This window comes from Mobula hypostoma, chromosome 29 (assembly GCF_963921235.1).
Source record: "Mobula hypostoma chromosome 29, sMobHyp1.1, whole genome shotgun sequence".
NCBI lineage: Eukaryota > Metazoa > Chordata > Chondrichthyes > Myliobatiformes > Myliobatidae > Mobula > Mobula hypostoma.
In genome coordinates, this window is record NC_086125.1 from 23,573,622 (window position 1) to 23,593,868 (window position 20,247).

General features: G+C 42.5%; 1 protein-coding gene across 3 annotated transcripts in view; it reads left to right on the forward strand.

Moving 5' to 3' along the window:
* Positions 1-1,671: 1,671 nt before the first annotated feature.
* Positions 1,672-20,247, forward strand: part of cc2d1a (coiled-coil and C2 domain containing 1A) — a 135,295-nt gene continuing 116,719 nt past the window's right edge. For 2 of the 3 annotated variants that reach the window (XM_063035825.1, XM_063035827.1), the window contains exons 1-3: positions 1,672-1,955; positions 6,104-6,242; positions 19,856-19,962. In XM_063035825.1, coding sequence (XP_062891895.1) covers positions 1,896-1,955; positions 6,104-6,242; positions 19,856-19,962 — 306 coding nt within the window. In that variant the 5' untranslated portion in view covers positions 1,672-1,895. Of the gene's footprint in view, positions 1,956-6,103; positions 6,243-19,855; positions 19,963-20,247 lie in introns of those variants that run through there. The other variant, XM_063035828.1, reaches the window with a different exon arrangement.

Consider the following 20,247-nt stretch of genomic DNA (forward strand, 5'->3'; position numbering starts at 1 on the left):
ACTTCAGGATATCTTGGACACGATCAGAAATATCCCGGACCCTGGCACCAGGGAGGCAAACTACCATCCGAGTCTCTGGACTGCGTCCACAGAATCGCCTATCTGACCCCCTTACTATCGAGTCCCCTATCACAACTGCCCTCCTCTTCCTTGCCCTACCCTTCTGAGCTACAGGGCCAGACTCTGTGCCGGAGGCACGGCCACTGTCGCTTCCCCCGGGTAAGCTGTCCCCCCCCAACAGTACTCAAACAGGAGTACCTGTTGTTAAGGGGCACAGCCGCCGGGGTACTCCCCATCACCTTCCTTTTCCCCTTCCCCCTCCTAACCGTGACCCACTTGTCTGCCTCCCGTGGCCCCGGCGTGACCACCTGCCTTCCACTCCTCTCTATCACCTCCTCACTCTCCCTGACCAGACGAAGGTCATCGAGCTGCAGCTCCAGTTCCGTAACGCGGTCCCTTAGGAGCTGCATCTCGATGCACTTGGCGCAGATGTAGACGTCTTGTACAAAGCTTCCCAAATCCCTTTGCACCTCAGATTTCTGGATTTTCTTCCCATTTGGAAAATAACCTCTGCCTTTATTCCTTTCATCAAAGTGCAAGGCCACACTTCCCTACACTATATTCCATTTGCCCTTCTTTGCCCAATCTCCTAATCTGTCCAAGTACTTCTGCTGATCCTCTGCTTCCTCAACACTACCTGCCCCTCCAGGTACTTTTATCTTTATATTCTACTGGCTGTCTCCCCTCTCTTAGTCTAAATCATCGGTTCCCAACCTTTTTTATGCCATGGTCCCCTAACATTAACGGAGGGGGTCTGTGCACCGCAAGTTGCGAATCCCTGGACTAAATGAAAGCCCCCCAACTCCAAAGGATCAATTGTTCATTTTTGTTAAATTGAGCTATTTTTCTCACACGTACCGAGGGACAGTGGCAAAACTTGCCTTGTACACCGTTCATACAGATCAATTCATTACAACTACCTTGAAGTCGTACAAGCTAAAACAGTAAAAGAGTGCAGAATGAAATGCTACATTTACAGAGACGGACGCATGCTACCTGAACCCCGAGTTCCTCAGGCACTTTATGTGTTACTCCAGAATCCAGCATCTGCAGCCTCTAGTGCCTCTTAAGTACTGAGTATGGCTCGAAAACAGCACTCAGGAGATCTTACCCTATCTAGTAAAGAGTAAAATGGTTTGAGTTGTCGTCCGAGAGGCACTCCCTCAGTCGAACACTTGCATTCAATACCCGATCTGTCAAACCCAGCCTAAAACAATCGGCACCCAGATTTTTTCTTTATTCATTCGCTCCAACACATAATTTCAACGACACATTCAAAGATAAAATAATCTCAAGCGACGCACTACCTGAATATCTTCGAATCAATCAGCTCCCTAATCCACCCCCCGCCCGCGCGAAGCTGACACCTCTTTCCCGCCCACTCCTCGAGCGCCAAACGCATCTGCGCGTCAGTGTGCCGTCCCCTTGGGAACGAGGTACTGTTTTGCCGCCGGCATACCCGAACGAACTACAACTCCCGGCAGGCACAGCGTGGGACACAGCCGGTTTTCCCAGCTCCTCCCAAAAGCGGCTCTTTTTACGACAGTGCGGGCACTGCTTTGCGACTGTTGGGGCAGGGCTATTGGATTGTAATTCACCTGAGCGGAGAGGGAAGGCGGAAGTTCCCGTGGAGAGGACGCTGCCGTAAACATTCAGCGTCTTGGGGGTTTGTGTGGGGAGGACCCGTGGTCCTGAATTGATCCGATTATAATTGAGAGATGCCTTCTGATCTTGGTGGCCCCGCCTAAGTAGGAAAGGAAGCGAGGATCTTGAGTGGTTTTTTTTCTTCCCCCAACCCTTCGAGATATGAGGTGTTGAGAGCCGGGAGGCCAGCTATGAACAGGAACCGAAGAGCTCCAGAGCCCAAGGGCCGGGGAGCGGCGAAGGCCAGGCAGGTAAGGCTGGGCCAAACAAGTGGATGCTGTTTCCGGGCAGATTCCAAATTCCCGGGAGCTGACAACCAGTCCGGGGCCTTTGCAGTTTCATAATGCAATGTTTTTCACGTTAATTGCTAAACATACTGTATATACTGTTACTGATGTTCTCCTTGGCATCCAAAACGTCTAAAATATACTACCTCCCCCCACACACAGAGACAAAATATTGATCTTAGCTGTAAAAACACATAATCAGAGGTTGTCAGCATTCTGGAAAGGACGCAATTGGTATTTACTGGCGGTAGAGTTCTGTTTTCAGTCTTAGATTGTGGGTGTGTGTGTGTGTTGCGAATACACTTTTGAGCTTTTCGAGTCTGCCACATCGATAATCAACAAGTTTGCTGGGTTACTAATTTAACAAAGGCACAAATCAATGAAATTTGAAATGTTTTCTAAAGGTTTTTATAAAAACATTTGGTTAATTGAAATCCTCCGTCTTGTAGTGTTGTGACAACACTGCCACAGAGTGGTGGAACGAGAGTCGATTCAACAGTTAATTAACACTGAGAACTGCTGAAACCGCGTATGTCCAGTAAATATCTTGCGATACAACCAACCGTTAAAATAGTTTTAATACCTTTATTTGAAAATATTATACTTGCTATTGAAATTAGAAATGAAGTGTAGAGTGCAGAAGTCAGTAAACTATGGAGAGAGAAACAATTAAGATGTAAAGTTAATCAGAACTGAGAAAAGTGAGAAATCAAGTGTTAGGTTATAAAAAGAGGAGAAACAAGGAAATGTACTGTATGTGCTAGGCTGGGACATAAGGCTGTTCAGGAGAGAATTACTGTCTGATGGAGGAAGTGAATGCATGTTAGTCATAATCTATGAACTAACCATGATTAAGAAAGAAGTTTTGATATTACTGGGTAAGGTTGGCTATCTGAAATTATTGAATTCAACGTTGAATTTTGAGGTACTGCTACATGCCTGGACAGAGGTGTTGTTCCTCAAATTTCACTAGGCCTTGTTGGAAGTGTATAAGGGCAAAGCCCCTTGATCTGTTTGGCATGGGTGACCCTACCAAGAGCCAGAGCATAAAGCCCTGACTCCCTCCAACATAGCTCTCTGGATCATTGAGGCATGGAAACCTCCAAGCCACAACAAGTTTGTGGTCCTCTTGGAGTGTCTTTATCAATAAATAATGTATACTTGCTACTCTAAACTCTGTTGTACTTGGTATTTTTCACCATGAAGTAAATTGCTTAACATGGAGTGTCTGGATTGTCTTAGAGTTAGGATAAGTTGCTACACAAAACATCCTTTGGCAGAAATGAAATTCAGTCTTGGCAGTAAGTACAGTGTAACACACTCAAAATGCTGGAGGAACTCAGCAGGCTAGGCAACATCTAGGAAAAGAGTACAGCTGACGCTTTGGGCCAAAATGCCGACTGTTCTCTTTTCCTAGGTGCTGCCTGGCCTGCTGAGTTCCTCCAGCATTTTGTGTGTGTTGCTCAGATTTCCAGCATCTGCAGATTTTCTCTTATTAGTAAGTACAGTGTGCCAGGTGCAAGATGTTCTTGAATTGCACCATTGTTGCACTATCTTGTATCTGCCGCTTCTGCCCACCAGTCTGTTTTGATACCTTTACAGTGCAGAGATCTCAGCTGCACTTGTAACAAAAGTGCTTGTGAAAGTCAGAAACTGTTTCAAAACATAATTGATGCACAGAGTCATAAGTTACTTCATAAACCATGAGAATGAGTGTGTGCATTTTAGCAGCATCACTTTTGATTATACAATTTCTTATATTTTTGAAGCAAATATTTGAAATATTTTGAAAGATTTTAAGGATCGGCAGGAAGGACAGAGGCACTAACACCAGTGTACTGGAGTAGGCCAACATGAACAGCATCTCCACCGTGATAAAGCAACACCAACTCCGATGGACAGTTTTGTCATTCAGCTGCGTAAGTCGCGTCTCACCAAACAGATCCTTTACTCGCAACTGAAGGAAGGCTAGCGACCCCCTGGTGGGCAAAGGAAACGCTTTAAAGATGCCATTGAAACTCGCCAGAAGAAATTCAACGTTACAGCTAAAAACTGGGAAGACATTGCGTTCAATAGGAACACCTGGAGCAAATCTGTTCAAGGATGAGCTGCGTTACGACCTCCGTTGCAAAAAGACCCAACCACTAACCTAAACACGAGGAATTCTGCAGACCCTGGAAATTCAAGCAACACACATCAAAGTTGCTGGTGAACGCAGCAGGCCAGGCAGCATCTCTAGGAAGAGGTACTGCCTGGCCTGCAGGGTTCACCAGCAACTTTGATGTGTGTTGCAACCACTAACCTACTTGTGTCCACACTGCACCAGAGTATGTGGATCACAGACCAGCCTCTACAACCACCTGAGAACACAATAGACTCACCCTTAGCAGAATCATACTCAACTGGAGTGATTGCACTACTATATGGTAGAGATAAATTTCATCCAGAAGATATTTGTTTTATGATTTTGCTTTTTCTGTGTCAAAGGAGGTCAGGTTCAAAACTAATTGGCATCTACCATTTCCAATATGATCTGTTTGACGCCAAGGTCTGAATGAACAACAATGCTATTTGTGAAGATTTCTAGTCGTATCTATTTGAATGATGTTTGGCCATATAAATGAGCCTGTGGTTGCAGGAAGAAACATTGACCCCATCAGTTTGCATTTCCTTAACCAATAGAGCTATTTCAGTGACAGGTTGGCGAGGACCATCAAGGTTTGCGTCAGGAAAGCAACAGGAATTGGCTGTGCATGGATATGATGGAACTGTGGCATTGATCCATGTGGTCAGTGTCAGTGGAGGCTATGCTACCACCATATATCTGGTATCCCAGCAACATTTGTAAATTTCAGTTTCTTTTAAATTTTGTGTACTAGATACTTAACTATCTAAGTTTAATGTCTGGATTATAACTTCACTGTATTTTGAACTTCGTACTGGCATTGAAGTAAGGAGAAAAGTTCAGTTAATGATTAGCTTTATTTGTCACATGGGCACATTGAAACAATGTGAAGTGTGTTTGTGTCACCAACACGGTACAAGGATGTGCTGGGGGCAGCCTGCAGCGTCGCCAAGTTCTGGCACCAGCAGATTATGTCCATGACTTATTAACCCTTACATCTTTGGAATGTGAGAGGAAACCAGAGCCTCAGGAGGAAACCCATGCAGTTATGGGGAGAAAGTACCAACTCCTTGCAGACAGCAGCAGAAATTGAACGCTGGTTGCCGAACCTGTAAAGTGCTACACTGCTGTGCTGGCAGCATTTGAGTTATTGCAAATCATGATTAACTATCTTGAAGACTTGGGATTGTCTGAATATTTTCTTAAATTTGATGCAATTTCCTGTTTTATTTTTGTGAAAAGCTTCTCCACATTTGTCACCAAATAAGATCATGTCGTGATGATGATCGCATTTGTTACTTTAATGGTCAGAAGATCCATTTTATTGAACTGGAAGGAGACTAACCCTCCTACCACATTTCAATGGTTTCTATATCATGTTTAAATTTAGAAAAAATCAGAAGTGACATTTTTGATCCTTCGGTTAAATTTGAAGAGACTTGGAAACCATTTATTCAACATTTTCATGTGATGTAATTTGATCTTTCTGAATCCTTCTTATTAACTTAAAATATATGAATAGAGGAGCGGAGTTGACGACATTATTGAACGTATTCAATTTAAGATATTGGTTCAGCTTTGTTTTGTTCTGTTTGCTTTTTTTTGGGTTTAGTATTTAGTTTATTTTTTTGGGGGGGTTTTCTTTGTATTTTTTTTCTCTATGATTAACTATATTAAGAGTTTGGAAGTCTATTACACCTGTATTTGAAATTGTTTTTGTACATATTTATCAACAACAAGATTATTCCAATCTCTCTGTATTAATATTGTTACTCTGTTTAGAATTTTGGAAAAATAATAAAAAGATTTAAAAAGAAAGATCATGTCATGATTTCTGCTTTTATTTTGTCTCCAGTGAGATCATGAATGTTGCCAACTGCTACAGTGTAAACCCCCTTTGTAACAGTAATTTTCCTGCAGTTTTATTTGGAAACTCTGTCCCTTGGCGTTATCGATGGTCATGTCCATGTTAAATGTGTTTTCACAGCTTGGCTTGCTGGTTGACTTCTCACCAGATGGTATGATGATGGATGTGAATGACAATGAAAATGATGCCGACTTAGAGGCAGAGCTTGCAATGATTACTGCACAAAAGCCAGCTGCTAAAGGAAACCCAAAGGGAAAAGGTAAGATACGAGATTTGTCACTGTACTATTAATATTTTAAAGGGTTAGGACAATCATTGAACTTTTAAGTATGTGCATTAATTGAAATGTGTCATTGTGTGGGTTGGACGGAAGAGATATATGTGTGTGTTTTCTCTTATGAAAAGTGATAAAAAGAGACAAACTGATGGTCTTGACTTTTGCCTCTGGACTACTTCATTGCTACATTCAAATCACAACTTGTCAGCTACATGCTTTGTGTCTATACTTAGCTGGGAAAATCCAAGTACTCGCCTCAGAGAATCCAGCCCTTGCCCCTGTGGTGTTAAGACGTGTTAGTACAAGAACATAAGAAATGGGTGTGGGAGTACGTTCATGAGCTGGCTCCGTCATTCGTGGCTGTAGTACCATTTTCTTGATCTGTCCACTTAGTCCCTAGTATTCAGAATCAATCTGTCCTGAGTATATTCATTAACTCTCTCTCTCAACAACCTCTTGAGAGAGACCCACCTTGTCAGTCCACCTCTGTTATGTGAGGTCATTTTTTTATTCTTCTGTACTGAGTCATGGAAAGTACAGCATAGACATGGACCTTTTGGCCCATCTAGTCTGTGCCAAACCATTTAAACTGCCTACTCCCATTGACCTGCACCGGGACCATAGCCCTCCATTTCACTACCATACATGTACCTACACAACCAAACTTCTTTTTTGCTGAAATCAAGCTTGCATATACCACTTGTGTTGGCAGCTTGTTCCACACTCTCAGGACCCTCTGAGTAAAGAAGTTTCCCCTCATGTTTCCCTTAAACTTTTCAGCTTTCACCCTTAACCCATCATCTCTAGCTGTGGGCCCAGCTGATCAGTGGAAATTACATTTACCCTATCTATACGTTTCATAATTTTGTATACCTCTATCATGGGGCGTCAGGGAGGGGTAGCACCTCTGGTGGGGGAACATGTCGCGTCCTTCTCAGGGTGATTTGTCTACCTTTGGTCTCCACCTGGCACTCAGCTCTCACCTGTGGCTCCCCGTAGCTGTTTGCATGCCACAGCGGCCACACCCCGGGCAACGGCTTTGACAAGCCGGCTAAACTAGGTGAGGGTAGCCGACGGGTCTCAAACCCTCGGTGAGATAGGGAGTTGCCTATCCCAGCATGTGAAGACAGACTCCTGCAGATTGAGCGGACAAGACCTGTGGAAGGTTCAACAGGTAAGAAGGCGGTCTGTTCAAGCGTCGTGGAACGTATAGAGCAGGATGAGACACAGAAGACGTCCTGGTCATCCACTGCGCCTAGTCCCGTCTCCAACCGTCTCAACTCTTGTCTTGCCACTAGATCCAGATGGGAATTGGGAAGAGAGAGTGAGGCTGAGGCTGACGCTGCGCAACTCTCCCTCACTTAAATCCAAATCAAGCGCTAGTCTGGACACCATGATAAGCCGGCTGGTGACGCAGTGACATCAGCGCCGGACTCCGGAGCGAAGGTTCCCGAGCTCGAATACAGTCGGGCCGCTCCCGGGCACACTATTCATCCGTGCCGAGTTGAGTGTCGAGCTAGCAACTCAACCTCATAAGAAGTACTAATGGTGTCGAGGTCGTCATCGATGACAATAGACGAACCTTATCATTTCCCCCTCAATCTTCTATGTTCTAATGAATAAAGTCGTAACCTATTCAAGCTTTCCTTATAACTCTAGTCTTCCAGATTTGGCAGCATGCATGTAAATCTCCTCTTTTGACATTATTTACATCTTTCCTGTAGGTAGGTGACCAAAACTGCACACGCTACTCCAAATTAGGCCTCACCAACATCTTGTACAACTTAAACATAACATCCCATCTCCTGTACTCAATACTTATTCAGATCATTGATGTAGATGACAAACAACAATGGACCCTGCTGCACTCCACTAATCACAGACCTCCAGTAAGAGAGGCAACCATCTGCTACCACTCTCTGGCTTCTCCCAGAAAGCCAGTTTACTACCTCCTCTTGAATGCCAAGCGACTGAACCTTCTTGACCAACCTCCCATGCAGGACCTTGTGAAATGCCCTACTAAAGTCTATGTACACAACTTCCCCTGCCTTGACTTCATCCACTTTCCTGGTTACTTCCTCAAACTCTGTAAGATTGGTTTGATATGACCTACCAGCACAAAACCATACTGACTATCCTTAATCGGTCCATGTTTATCCAATATCCGGTCCCTCAGAATACCATCCAAGAACTTTCTCTCTACTGATGTCGGGATCACCAACCTATGATTTCCTGGTTTATTTTTAGAACCTTTCTTAAACAGTGGAACAACATTGGCTAACCTCCAATTGTCTGGTATCTCACCTGTCACTAAGGATGATTTAAGTGTCTCTGCTAGGGACCCAGTAATTTTGCATTTGCCTCCTGCAGGATCTGAGGGAATACCTTGTCAGGCCCTGGGGATTTATCCACCCTAATTTGCATCAGAACCGCATACACCTCCTCCTCTATTATCTTATAGAGTCTATGAATGTGATGCTAATTTGCCTCATTTCTAGAGACTTTTGTCTGTCTCCTGAGTAAATACAAATGCAAAAAAAAATCTCCTGCATATCTTTTGGCCTCACACCTGGATTACCATGCTGATCTTCCAGAAGACAATTTTGTCTCTTGCTATCCTTTTGCTCTAAATTTATCTGTAGAATCCCTTAGGATTCTCCTTCACCTTGTCTGCTAGGGCAACTTCATGCTGCCTTTCAGTCCTCCTGATTTCTTAAGTGTTCTCTTGCATTTCTTCTACTCCATAAGTACCTCATTTGTTCCTACCTGCTTATATCTGTGGAGCTCTTTTTTTTTCTTCCCTTAACCAGGGTCTCAATATCTCTTGCACACCAAAGTTCCTTACACCTGTTGTCTTTCTTTTTCTGATAGACACGTACAACCTTTGTACTCAAAATTTCACATTTCCACTGACCAAGTACACTTTTGCCAGAAAACAGCCTGTCCCAATCCAATCCATACTTGCCAAATCCTTTCTGATACCATCAAAATTAGCCTTTCTCCAGTTTAGTATCTCAAACCGCGGACCAGACTTATCCTTTTGCATTTTTACTTTGAAACTAATAGCATTGTGATCGCTTGATGCAAATGTTGCTCTGCACAATCTTCTGTCACCTGCCCTGTCTCATTCCCTAATAGCAGATCAAGTATTGCACACTTGCTTATTGGGACGTTTACATGCTGATTAAGGAAACTTTCCTGAACGCATTTGACAAACTCACATCTAGTCCTTCTACAGTATAGGAATCCCAGTCAATATGTGAGAAGTTAAAATCACCTACGATAACAACTTTGTATTTCTTGCAACAATCTGCGACCTCTCTGCAAATTTGCTCCTCTAATTCCCTTAGGCTGTTAGGTGGTCTGTAATAAAGCCCGATTTATGTGGTCATACCTTTCTTGTTTCTCAGTTCCACCCAGAATGCCTCATTAGACAAGTTCTCTGGTCTGTCCTGACTGGGCACTAGCATATCGTTTTCCATGACTAGTAACACCACTCCCCCCTTAATCCCTCCCGCTCTGTCACGTTTAAAACAATGGACCCCTGAGTATCGAGCTGCCATTCCTGCCCCTCCTGCAATCAAGTCTCACTAACGTTTACAATATCACAATTCCGGGTGTTGATCCATGCCCTGAGCTCATCTGCCTTTCCTGCAGTACTACTTGCATCGAAATATATGCAGCTCAGGATATCACTTGCACCATGCTCAATCTTTTGGTTCCTGACTTTGAGGTCTTAACAATATCTCCACTAACTGTTCTGTATTCTTGTTCCCATCACCCTGCAAGTCTAGTTTAAACCCAGCACTGGCAAACCTTCCTGCTAGGGTATTAGTCCCCTTCCAGTTCAGGTGCAAACCATCGCTTCTGTACAGCTCCCACCTTTCCTGGAAGAGAGCCCAATGATCCAAAACTCTTGTGCCCTCCCTCCTACAATAACTCCTTAGCCACGTGTTAAACTGTATAACCTCATTATTTCTGGTCTCACTAACACATACCATGGGTAACAATCCTGAGATCACAACCCTGAAGATCCTGCCCTTTAACTTAGTACAACTCCCTGCACTCACTTTGCAGAACATCGTCACTCTTCCAACCTATGTCATTGGTACCTAAAAGGACCACGACCTCTGGCTGTTCACCATCCCACTTAAAAATGCTGAAGAATCGATCTAAGATTTCCCAGACCCTGGTATCCGGGTGCAACATGCCATCCGGGAATCTCGTTCTTGTCCACAGAACCTCATTTCTGTTCCCCTAACCGATGAATTCCCCATCACCACAGCTCGCCTCTTCTCCCCACTTCCCTTCTGAATTGCAGTCAGACTCAGTCAACAGTAAATAATTATAAAAAAAAAAATAGTTGGAGGTTTAAATGTACATAAATACAAGCATGTTCAGTGCCTTGTTAAAAGTATTCAGTCCCTAACCCTTTGTTCACATAAGTGAGTATTACAACCAGGGATTTTGATCAATTCAACTGTGAATTTTTATTTGTAAATCACAGGCTCCTTTTTTCACAATAGAGCCCAAAACTGGAAAACTGTACAGAATGAATAACTAAAAATACAAAAACAGAGATGTCAGCAGTTTTTTATCCCTCTGCTCAGTATTTAGCTGAACCACTTCTCACAGCTATTACAGCCAGTAGTCTTTATGGATAAGTCTCAGTTAGTTTTACATGATGTGATGGAGCAAGATTTGCCTATTCCGCCTTGCAAAATTGCTTGAGCTGTGCAGATAGTTGGGGAGCAGTGGTGGACGGCAAGCTTGAGGTCTTGCCAGATATGTCTGAACGGGTTAAGATCAGAACTCTGACCGGGCCACTCAAGGATATCAATTTTCTTCACTTGAAGCCACCCTGTGGTTTCTCTAGCAGTATGCTTTGGGTTGTTGCCCTAAAAAGGCAACCCTAGAAAGACTAACTTCCTACCCAGGGTAAGCTTTCTGGCAGAGGATAGCTGGTTTTTATTCTAGATCTTTCTATATTCAGCAGCATTCATCTTCCCAACAATCCTGACTAGATTTCCAGTCCCTGCTGCTGAAAAGCATCCCCATAGCATGATGCTACCTTCACCATACTTCAGCCAGATAACACCGTCCCGACTGTGATGTGGTTAAATCTAATACTGTACAAGTACCGCTTAACGTTGAGGCCAAAAAATGTTCTACTTTAGTCTCATCCAAATAAAAGACCTTCTTCCATATCTTTACAATATCTTCTAAGTGGCACTTTGCAAAGTTTTTACAGGTAAGGACGTGTTTTTAATCCAGGGTTTCTGCCTTGCCACTCTTCCAAAAATACCCTTTTTGTGCAAGGCTTCACCTCCAGTTGCAGCTTCTGACTTCTGCAGCTCACTTACAAGTGCCATTCTTCTCCAGCGACTGTTTAGAGGGGTGGCCTGACCTAGGCAGTGTGGTGTGGTTTCATATTTTTTTTCCAGTTTTTCATGATGGACTTCACCGAGCTCCAAGGTATGTTCAGTGTCTGAGATCATCTTGTACCCTTGTCCAGATATGTGCTTCTCTATTATCATTTCCCTACCTTATAAACTCTCTTCGGGCTTCCAGCTGGGTACAGGTACCAATTTTAACCGATGTTTCAATGGCAACCTCTTCATCGGGGATGATGCCTGGGCATGTCTATTCTGGTGGTATTTATTCCCCTGTCTATTCTGGTGGTATTTATTCTGGTGGTATTTGTCCCTCCTGATTGGTTAGTCCAGTCAGGTTTCTGTTGTTCCACCTTGTTTGTATTCAAATCTCAGTTCTTAATTAGAGCAAGACCTTTATCTTTGTTAAAATTCTTTTCCTCTAGTTTCATTCCAATGACTTCCTTCACCAGGCGCTCCCAAAAGCCATTGGTGCGGCACAGTTTTGTGCTGTCAAAGTCAATCCTATGCCATCGCGAGGACATAATGGTCAGTTTCGACGTGGTGTCCCTGTTCCCGGGAGTGCCCATCAAGGACAGCTTGGTCCTCCTGCAGTCACGGTTTGAACTCATCTTACATCAACGTACTTCTTCTATAAGGAATGAACAAACAGTTGGGATCACTCTTGTTGCTGGCTATTGCTAATTTTTACATGGAGGACTTTGAAGAGTGGACTCTGAGTTCATCACCCTTGCACCCCAAATGCTTCTTCAGATATGTCGCTAACACCTTCATCGTGTGGTCTCATGGACTCCAGGCACCCCAGCAGTTCTGTGACCATCTGAACAGCATCCGTCCAAACATTCAGTTGGAGATGGAGAAAAATGGTTGCCTCCCATTCCTGGGCATTTTAATACAACAGAAACCGGATGGTACCCTTGGACATGGGGTCTATCGGAAACCCACTCACACGGACTTGTACCTCAACAATAACACCCACCATCATGTCTCCCAACATAGTGGTTCTTTCTACTTTGGTTAATTGTGCAAAAACTGTTTCGAACCCAGAAAATCTCCATGGGGAGTTAAGATGAATATGCACAATGTTCCTACAGAATGGATACAAGGTGAAGGAGATCAATCACATTAAAAGGGCCAATGGGAAAAACCAGGAAAGCTGAACTACATTTCCACAGTTTCTGGAAGGATCGCCAGAATCCTGAAGAAATACCAGATTAGTACCATCCACAAACCCGTAAGGAAGCTCAAATCACAGATTATGTGGGTCAAAGGTGACCTGGACTCGGGGTGGCTGGCTTTTACAGGGTTCCCTGTGAATGTGCCAGAGGGAACACATGGTGGAAATCCACATCAAAGACCAAAGACCATTTGGGTTACTCAAAGAAATTGGCAGTAGCAGAACATTGCATTTGCAATGGCCATAGGATTGACTTCGGCACAAAGCCGTGCCAATAGCTTTTGGGACAACTGGTGAAGGAAGCCATTGAAACAAAACTAAGGGGAAAGAATTTTAACAAAAGCACAGGACTCGCACTAATTAAGAACTTGAATTTGATCGTAAACTAGGTGGGACAGCAGAAACCTGATTAGATGAGAGCTAACTGATCAGGGATGGGCGATTGGGGGGGTATAAATACCAATAGACAAGACATGCCCAGGCATTATCTCTGACGAAGGTGACAGTGTTTGTCATCGAAACATTGACACCTGTACCGGCTGGAAGCCTGAGAAGACTTTATTTGTCATATATGCTGGGAAAGTACTAGATCCTTTTTTTATTTCCATGATTTGTCTTGAATGCTCTTTTGACTTCATTTTGGTTTGATCTGTTGAAAATCTACTGTACCTTTGGACCTTACAGACAGAAGGCATAATTATTCTTATGAATTCATTGAAAACAGGTGACAATAATTTTTCTCCATCAACAAATTAGGTGAATTGGTAAGGTAATATATCACACCTGAGGAAAGTTGTGTAGTTATTACAAAGGAGATGAATACTTTCTGAGCCTCACAATTTTGGTTTTTAGTTTGTGGTAAATTATTGACAGGTTTGCAGTTTTGACATGATGCACTATGTTTTATAGAATAGCTCAAAAATCCTATTTCAATATATTTTAAATTTAGAAAATGAGACAGTAAAATGTGAAGATAGTTGTGGGGGCTGAATACTTTATCAAGGCACTATTTACAATGTAAATAGCATTGTAAAATGTGGTTTGAAGTACTTATAGGGCAATAACTGAGGTAATAGATGGAGTGGGGGTGATAACTAGGGCAAGAAATCTTTAAAATGGTATGAAGTATTGCATTATATCTATAATTTTAAAGGTCCCCCCCTTCCTTCCAGGCTCTTTCTGAACTGATAGAGATGAAAACTTGCTGAGTCTAATATTTTATTTACAGCAAATGGACAAAGTAGATATTAGTGAACTAGATTTGTCATTTAAAATTTAATGAATCAGAGTTCCTGTCATTATTTATTGATTAGGAAGAGATTGTGAAATCGGTATTACTTTGAAGAGTCTTATCTCCAAGGAATGTTATTTTCTCTGCTTGGATATTATCTAGGGCAGTTTTTTTCAACAACTCTGCGGCTAGTAATAATCTCACAAAACCTTTTATTGATTGTGCTTGATTGACTTTTGATCCTATTCAGCTGATCTTGACCTATTTAGAAAAGCAACTCCCTGGTTGTTTTTCACTTGGTGGTATTCTTGCCTTCAAGCTAGAAGATCCCTGTAACAAGACCCATCATAAAAATCTGAAAACACGGAGTTATGCAGATATAGCAGTGAGATTCCGCTGCACTTTCAAAGTTCAAAGTAAATTTATTATCAAAGTATATCTATGTTACCATATACAATCCAGAGATTCATATTCTTGTTGGCATACTCAATAAATCTATGATATAATAGTAACCATAGTAGAATAAATGAAAACATGCCCGAACTTGAGTATTCAGCCACTGTTCAAAAGGTGACAAACTTTGCAAATACAACGAGAGTAGTAACAATAATGAATAATGAGCAATAAGTATTGAGAACATGAGATGAAGGGTCCTTGAAAGTAAGTCCATATGTTGCAGGATCATTTCAGTGATGGGGCAAGTGAAATTGAGTGTAGTTATCCCCTTTGGTTTAACAACCTGATGGTTGAGGAGTAGTAACTGTTCTTGAACCTGGTGATGCGAGTCCTGAGGCTCCTGTACCTCCTACCTGATGGCAGCTGTGAGAAGGGTGCAGCCTTGGGTGGTGGTGGGGGAGGGGGTTGTTCCCTGACGATATATGCTGCTTTCCTGTGATAATATTTTGTATAGATGTGCTTAATAGAGGGGAGGGCTTTACCCATAAAGGGCTGGGCTATATCCACTACTTCTTGTAGGATTTTCCGTTCCAAGGCATTGGTGTTTCCATACTGGGTTGCAGTGCAGCCAGGTAATGTACTCTTCATTACACATCTATAGAAGTTTGTCAAAGTTTTAGATGTCATGCCAAATCTTCGCCAGTTCCTAAAGAAGTAGAAGTGCTGCCATACTTTCATCGTAACTGCACTTGTGTGCTGGGCACAGGGCAGGTCTTCCTGAAGTTTAAAGTTGTTGATCCTCTGAGAAGAATTGGCTCATAGACCTTTGGTTTCCTCCTCCTGAAGTCCATAATCAGCTCCTTAGTTTTGCTGACATTGAGGTTGTTGTTATGGCACCACTCAGCCAGATTCTTAATCTCCCTCCTATATGCTAATTCATCACCACCTTTGATTCGGCCTGTGACAGTAGTGTCATTAGCAAACCTGAATATGACACTGGAGCTGTGCTTAGCCATACAGTCATAAATGTAAAACAAGTAGAGTAGGGGGCTAAGCACAGAGTTATGATACACCAGTGCTGATTGAGATCGTGGAGAAGATGTTATTGCCAATCTAAACTGACTGAGGTCTACATGTGAGGAAATTGAGGATCTATTTGCAGAAGGAGGATTGAGGCCAAGGTCTTAAAGCCTACTGATAAATTTTAAGGGGGTGATTATGTTGAATGCTGAGCTGATAGTTAATAAAGAACCTCTGATGTATACATCTTTTCTGTTGAGATGTTCCATGGTTGAGTGAAGAGCCAATGAGATGGCATCTACTGTGGACTTGTTGCTCTGGTCGGCAAATTGGAGCGGATCGAAGTCGCTTCTGAGGCAGGAGTTGATATGTTTCATCACTGGATGTACAGTTGCAAAAAAAAGTTTGTGGATCCTTTGCAATTATCTGGTTTTCTGCATTAATTACTTATAAAAATGTAGTGTGATCTTCATCTAAATCACAATAATTGACAAACACAATCTGCCTAAGCTAATAACATGCAAACAATTGTTTTATCATCAATATTGAGTATACCACTTAAACAATCAGCCTAGGTCCAAAAAAGTATGTGAACCTCTGAGGTAATGCCTTCAACAAAAGCTGTTGAGAGTCGGGTGTTCCAATCAATGAGATGAGAGTGGAGGTGTGGGTTGTAAAGCTGCTCTGCCCTATTTAAAAAAAAGACACACAAAGTCAGGTTACTGACACAGCCTGCTCTCTCTAGAAAAATCTGTTTGTGTACCATGCCTCGATCAAATCAACTTTAAGACTATCTTAGAATTGTAGCGATGCATGAAGCTAGAAAAGACTACAGAAGCATTTCTAAATACCTGAGTGTTCATTAGCCACAGTAAGAGAAATTGTCTACAAATGGAGAAAATTCAGTACTATTGCTACTCTCCCCAGGAGTGGACGTCCTGCAAAGATCACACCAAGACCTTGACTTACAATGCTGAAGGAAGTGAAAAAGAATCTGAGGGTAACAGCAAAAGACCTGTAGTAATCTCTAGAACTTGCTGAAGTTTCTGTTCATGTGTCCCACTATGAGGAAAATACTGAACAAGGATGGCGTTCATGGAAAGACACCGCGGAGGAAACCACTGCTCTCCGGGGGAAAAAAAATGCTGCACATCTCAGGTTTGCAAAAGACCACCTGGATGTTCTACAACACTTCTGGAACAATGTTCTGTGGACAGATGAGACAAAAGTTGAACTTTCTGACAGAAATGCACACTGTTACAATTGGAGGAAAAGAGCACTGCATCCCAATACCAAAACCTCATCCCAACAGTGAAGCATAGTGGAAGGAGCGTCATGGTTTGGGGCTGTTTTGTTGGCTCAGGGCCTGGATAACTTGCATTCATTGAGGGAACAATGAATTTAAAATTGTCTCGACATGTTACAGGAGAATGTCATAATCAACAAGAGAATGGTTTAAAAAGAAGACAATTTGTGTTTTGGAATGGCTAGGTCAGAGTCCAGACCTTAACCCAGTTGAGATGCTGTGGTATGACCTGGAGAGGGCTGTTTGTGCAAGGTGTCCCAGAAATATTGATTGACTGAAACAGTTTTATATGGAGGAATGGTCTAAAATTCCTCCTTGCCATTGTACTAGTCTGATCAGCAGCTACAGGAAACATTTGGTTGAGGTTATTGCTGCTCCCTGTTATTAAATACAAGGGTTCACATGCTTTTTTTTTCTTGCCAGGTCGTGATTAAACAATCTGTTCAATAAAGACATGAAAAGTACAATTGTTTGTGTTATTAGTTTAGGCAGATTGTATTTGTCTATTGTGACTTGGATGACAATCAGACCACATTTTGAGTAAGTAATGCAGAAAACCAGGTAACTGCAAAGGCTTCACAAACTTTTTCTTGTAACTGTTATGTACCCCGTAACTGGGTTGCCAAACCAGCAGAAATGGATCACTCAGTTGGAGTCTGGATTACTAGAACTAAGAAAGTTTTATTAAAGAAAGAAGCAACACAGTACTCTAATCAAAAGGATAATAAATGCAACAGTTCAGCAATGATAAACACACATGTACACAATTAAGATAACAGGATCAATCAAGCTCTATCGTTGTCTAGGGGTAAATGACCAGTTTCAAAGTGACGCAAAGTTCAGTTCAATTTAGTTCAGTTCAGTTCGCAGTAATCGCTGCCGTGGGAGATGGACAGTGGGGGGGAAGGAGAGAGAGAGCAAAACGAATGAATATTCAAACGGCTTCCACACAGACCTTCGCAGTCAGCTTTCGGGTGAGTCCTTTGTGATGTCATCTGAGGTCACTGACCGTGACCCCTCCGTTTCCAGATACGATCGTTTCCCTGCGGTGAACCCAGCACCCAGGCAAGGGTGGACACACACTAGGTTCCCGCCGATCGTGCCTTTCCACCCTGTGCGTCTACGGCCCGGTACTTCCCACCGACTTGTGAGAGACGCACCGCTTCCAGGTTCTCGTTACCTCAGGTGTCGTGTGTGTCTTGCCTTAGCGAACCTGTCCCTTTTTATCCCCCTGCTGGGGTATCGCCTGTCCATCACTTCAAACAGTTCAGGGTTCAAAGGGGGAGCCGATCTTGACAGCTCTCTCCTTCTGTTATTCTCTCTCCCGTCCCTTCATTACACATCTCCAAATGCTGCTCCATTGTTTTCCTTATCTCTCTCTCTCCTGAAGACAGGTGGCAGACCAACTGCTGATCCCACTGGGATCCCAAGACAGCTACATCTTTATCGATGTGTATTCTTGTCACATAACTGTAAGTGCTACTGGGTGATGGTCACTGAGGCAGGTTACCACATACTACTTGGGCACCAGTATAGTTGAAGCCTGTTTGAAGCAAGTGGGTATCTCAGACTTTTGAAGTGAGAGGTTAAAGATCTCGGTGAACACTGCAGCCAGTTGAACACCACAGATTTTTATTACTTGGCCAGAAACCCCATCTGGGTTTGATGCTTTTCATTCATTCACTTCCCTGAAGGCTGCTCACATGTCTGCCTCAGACCGAAATCACAGGATCACTGGGGGCAGTGGGAGTTTGTGATGGTTCCTTCATGGTCAAAGGAAGCAGAGAAGACATTGAGCTCACCTGGAAGCAAAGCCCTGTTGTGGTCTATGTCACTTGATTTAACTTTATAAGAGGTGATAATATTCAAGCCCTGCTACAACTATTAATCCTTACAATGGACTGGGTATATTTTATCCTGACAAATCTTGTAAAGTTGAAAAACTATCATAAAGACAAGATTCTGCAGATTCTGGAAGTATAGAGCAGCATGCACAATTTGCAGGATTATGTCAGGCACCATCTATGGAGAGGAGTAAATTGTCAATGTTTTGGGCTGAGACCCAAGAATCCTGATGAAGGATCTTAGCCGGAAATGTCAAGCATTTATTCCTCTCTGACTTGCTGAGTTCCTCCATCAATTTGTGTGTGTTGAAAGAATCTTTCTCTCTTTGGTGGTCATCTAGAATTTATCAATTTACAAAAACACTTAATACAGTGCCTTTATAGTTGTACTTATGAGTTTCTTAACCAAAGTACTCAGTAAGACTCTGGTTGGATCAGATGACCTGGCTGAAACAAGTGCAGGCATGAGAAAATCTGCAGATGCTGGAAATCCAAGCAACACACACAAAATGCTGGAGGAACTCAACAGCCCAGGCAGCATCTGGTTTTCATTTCCCCAAATTCCATAGCTTCTAAAATGGTTTCTGTAGATTGAAAGTTAGAAAATGTAAACCCACTATTTGAGAAAAGAGGAAAATGAAAACAGAACCACAGACCAGATAGCATGACCGTGGAATATGGTAGAATCTGCTAACACAATACTTGGAAAATTGGGTGAAGTTAACATGGATTTAGTTTGGCATATGTGTTGCCATCTTCTGAGATTGTAACCAGATCTATAGGTAAAGCTTTGGGATAGGAGGAAGTTAGGAAATAATCATCTATGACATGTTTGTGTTTTCAGGAGGTGTTTGAACTGCCATACAAGAGATTATTGAACAGATTTAGAGCACAAAGGATTGAGAGTAAAATGGTGTCCAATTGAGAGGTTAATGAAAAGTCAAAAAATGGGGCATTTTGGGTTAGGAGACTGAGACTAGTGGGATGCCACTGGAAGGGCTCCAACTGTTTCAATTTATGATTACAATTATTTGGATGAGGGGATGAAATCTGATGTATCCAAGTTTGTGGATGATTTTAAAAATAGGTAGCAGTGCATTGTGAAGAGACTTTAGGGAACTGTTCACGGGGATATGTCCAATGGAATATAATGTGGTAAAACATTCCATTGAATAAAATGTGAATAAAACAGTTTAATGTCATGATTGATTTTTTTTTATTCCTGTAGCCCCACTCCCGATGGAAGCTATTGAAAAAATGGCTGCTCTGTGCATGAAAGACCTCGATGAAGAAGACAGTGACGATAATATGGATGATGATGACCCGGACTTGATGGTAAATATAGCTTCCTTAAAAACCTTTTGACATTTCACCCCTTTTGTGATATCCAAGCTGAAGGATAATTGTTCTATAAAGGGTAATTATTGAAGCATTCTCTGTGACCCGATCACCCACAGCTATTCTCAGTATTATTTATTTACTCATTTCTCAGCATTATTCAATATTATTTCTCACTCTTATTTGCACTTTTGTACTTGTAGTTTGGCTTTTGCACGTTGGTTGCTTATTAGTCTTTGTGGAGCTTTCTTCATTGATTCTGTTGTATTTCTTTGTTCTACT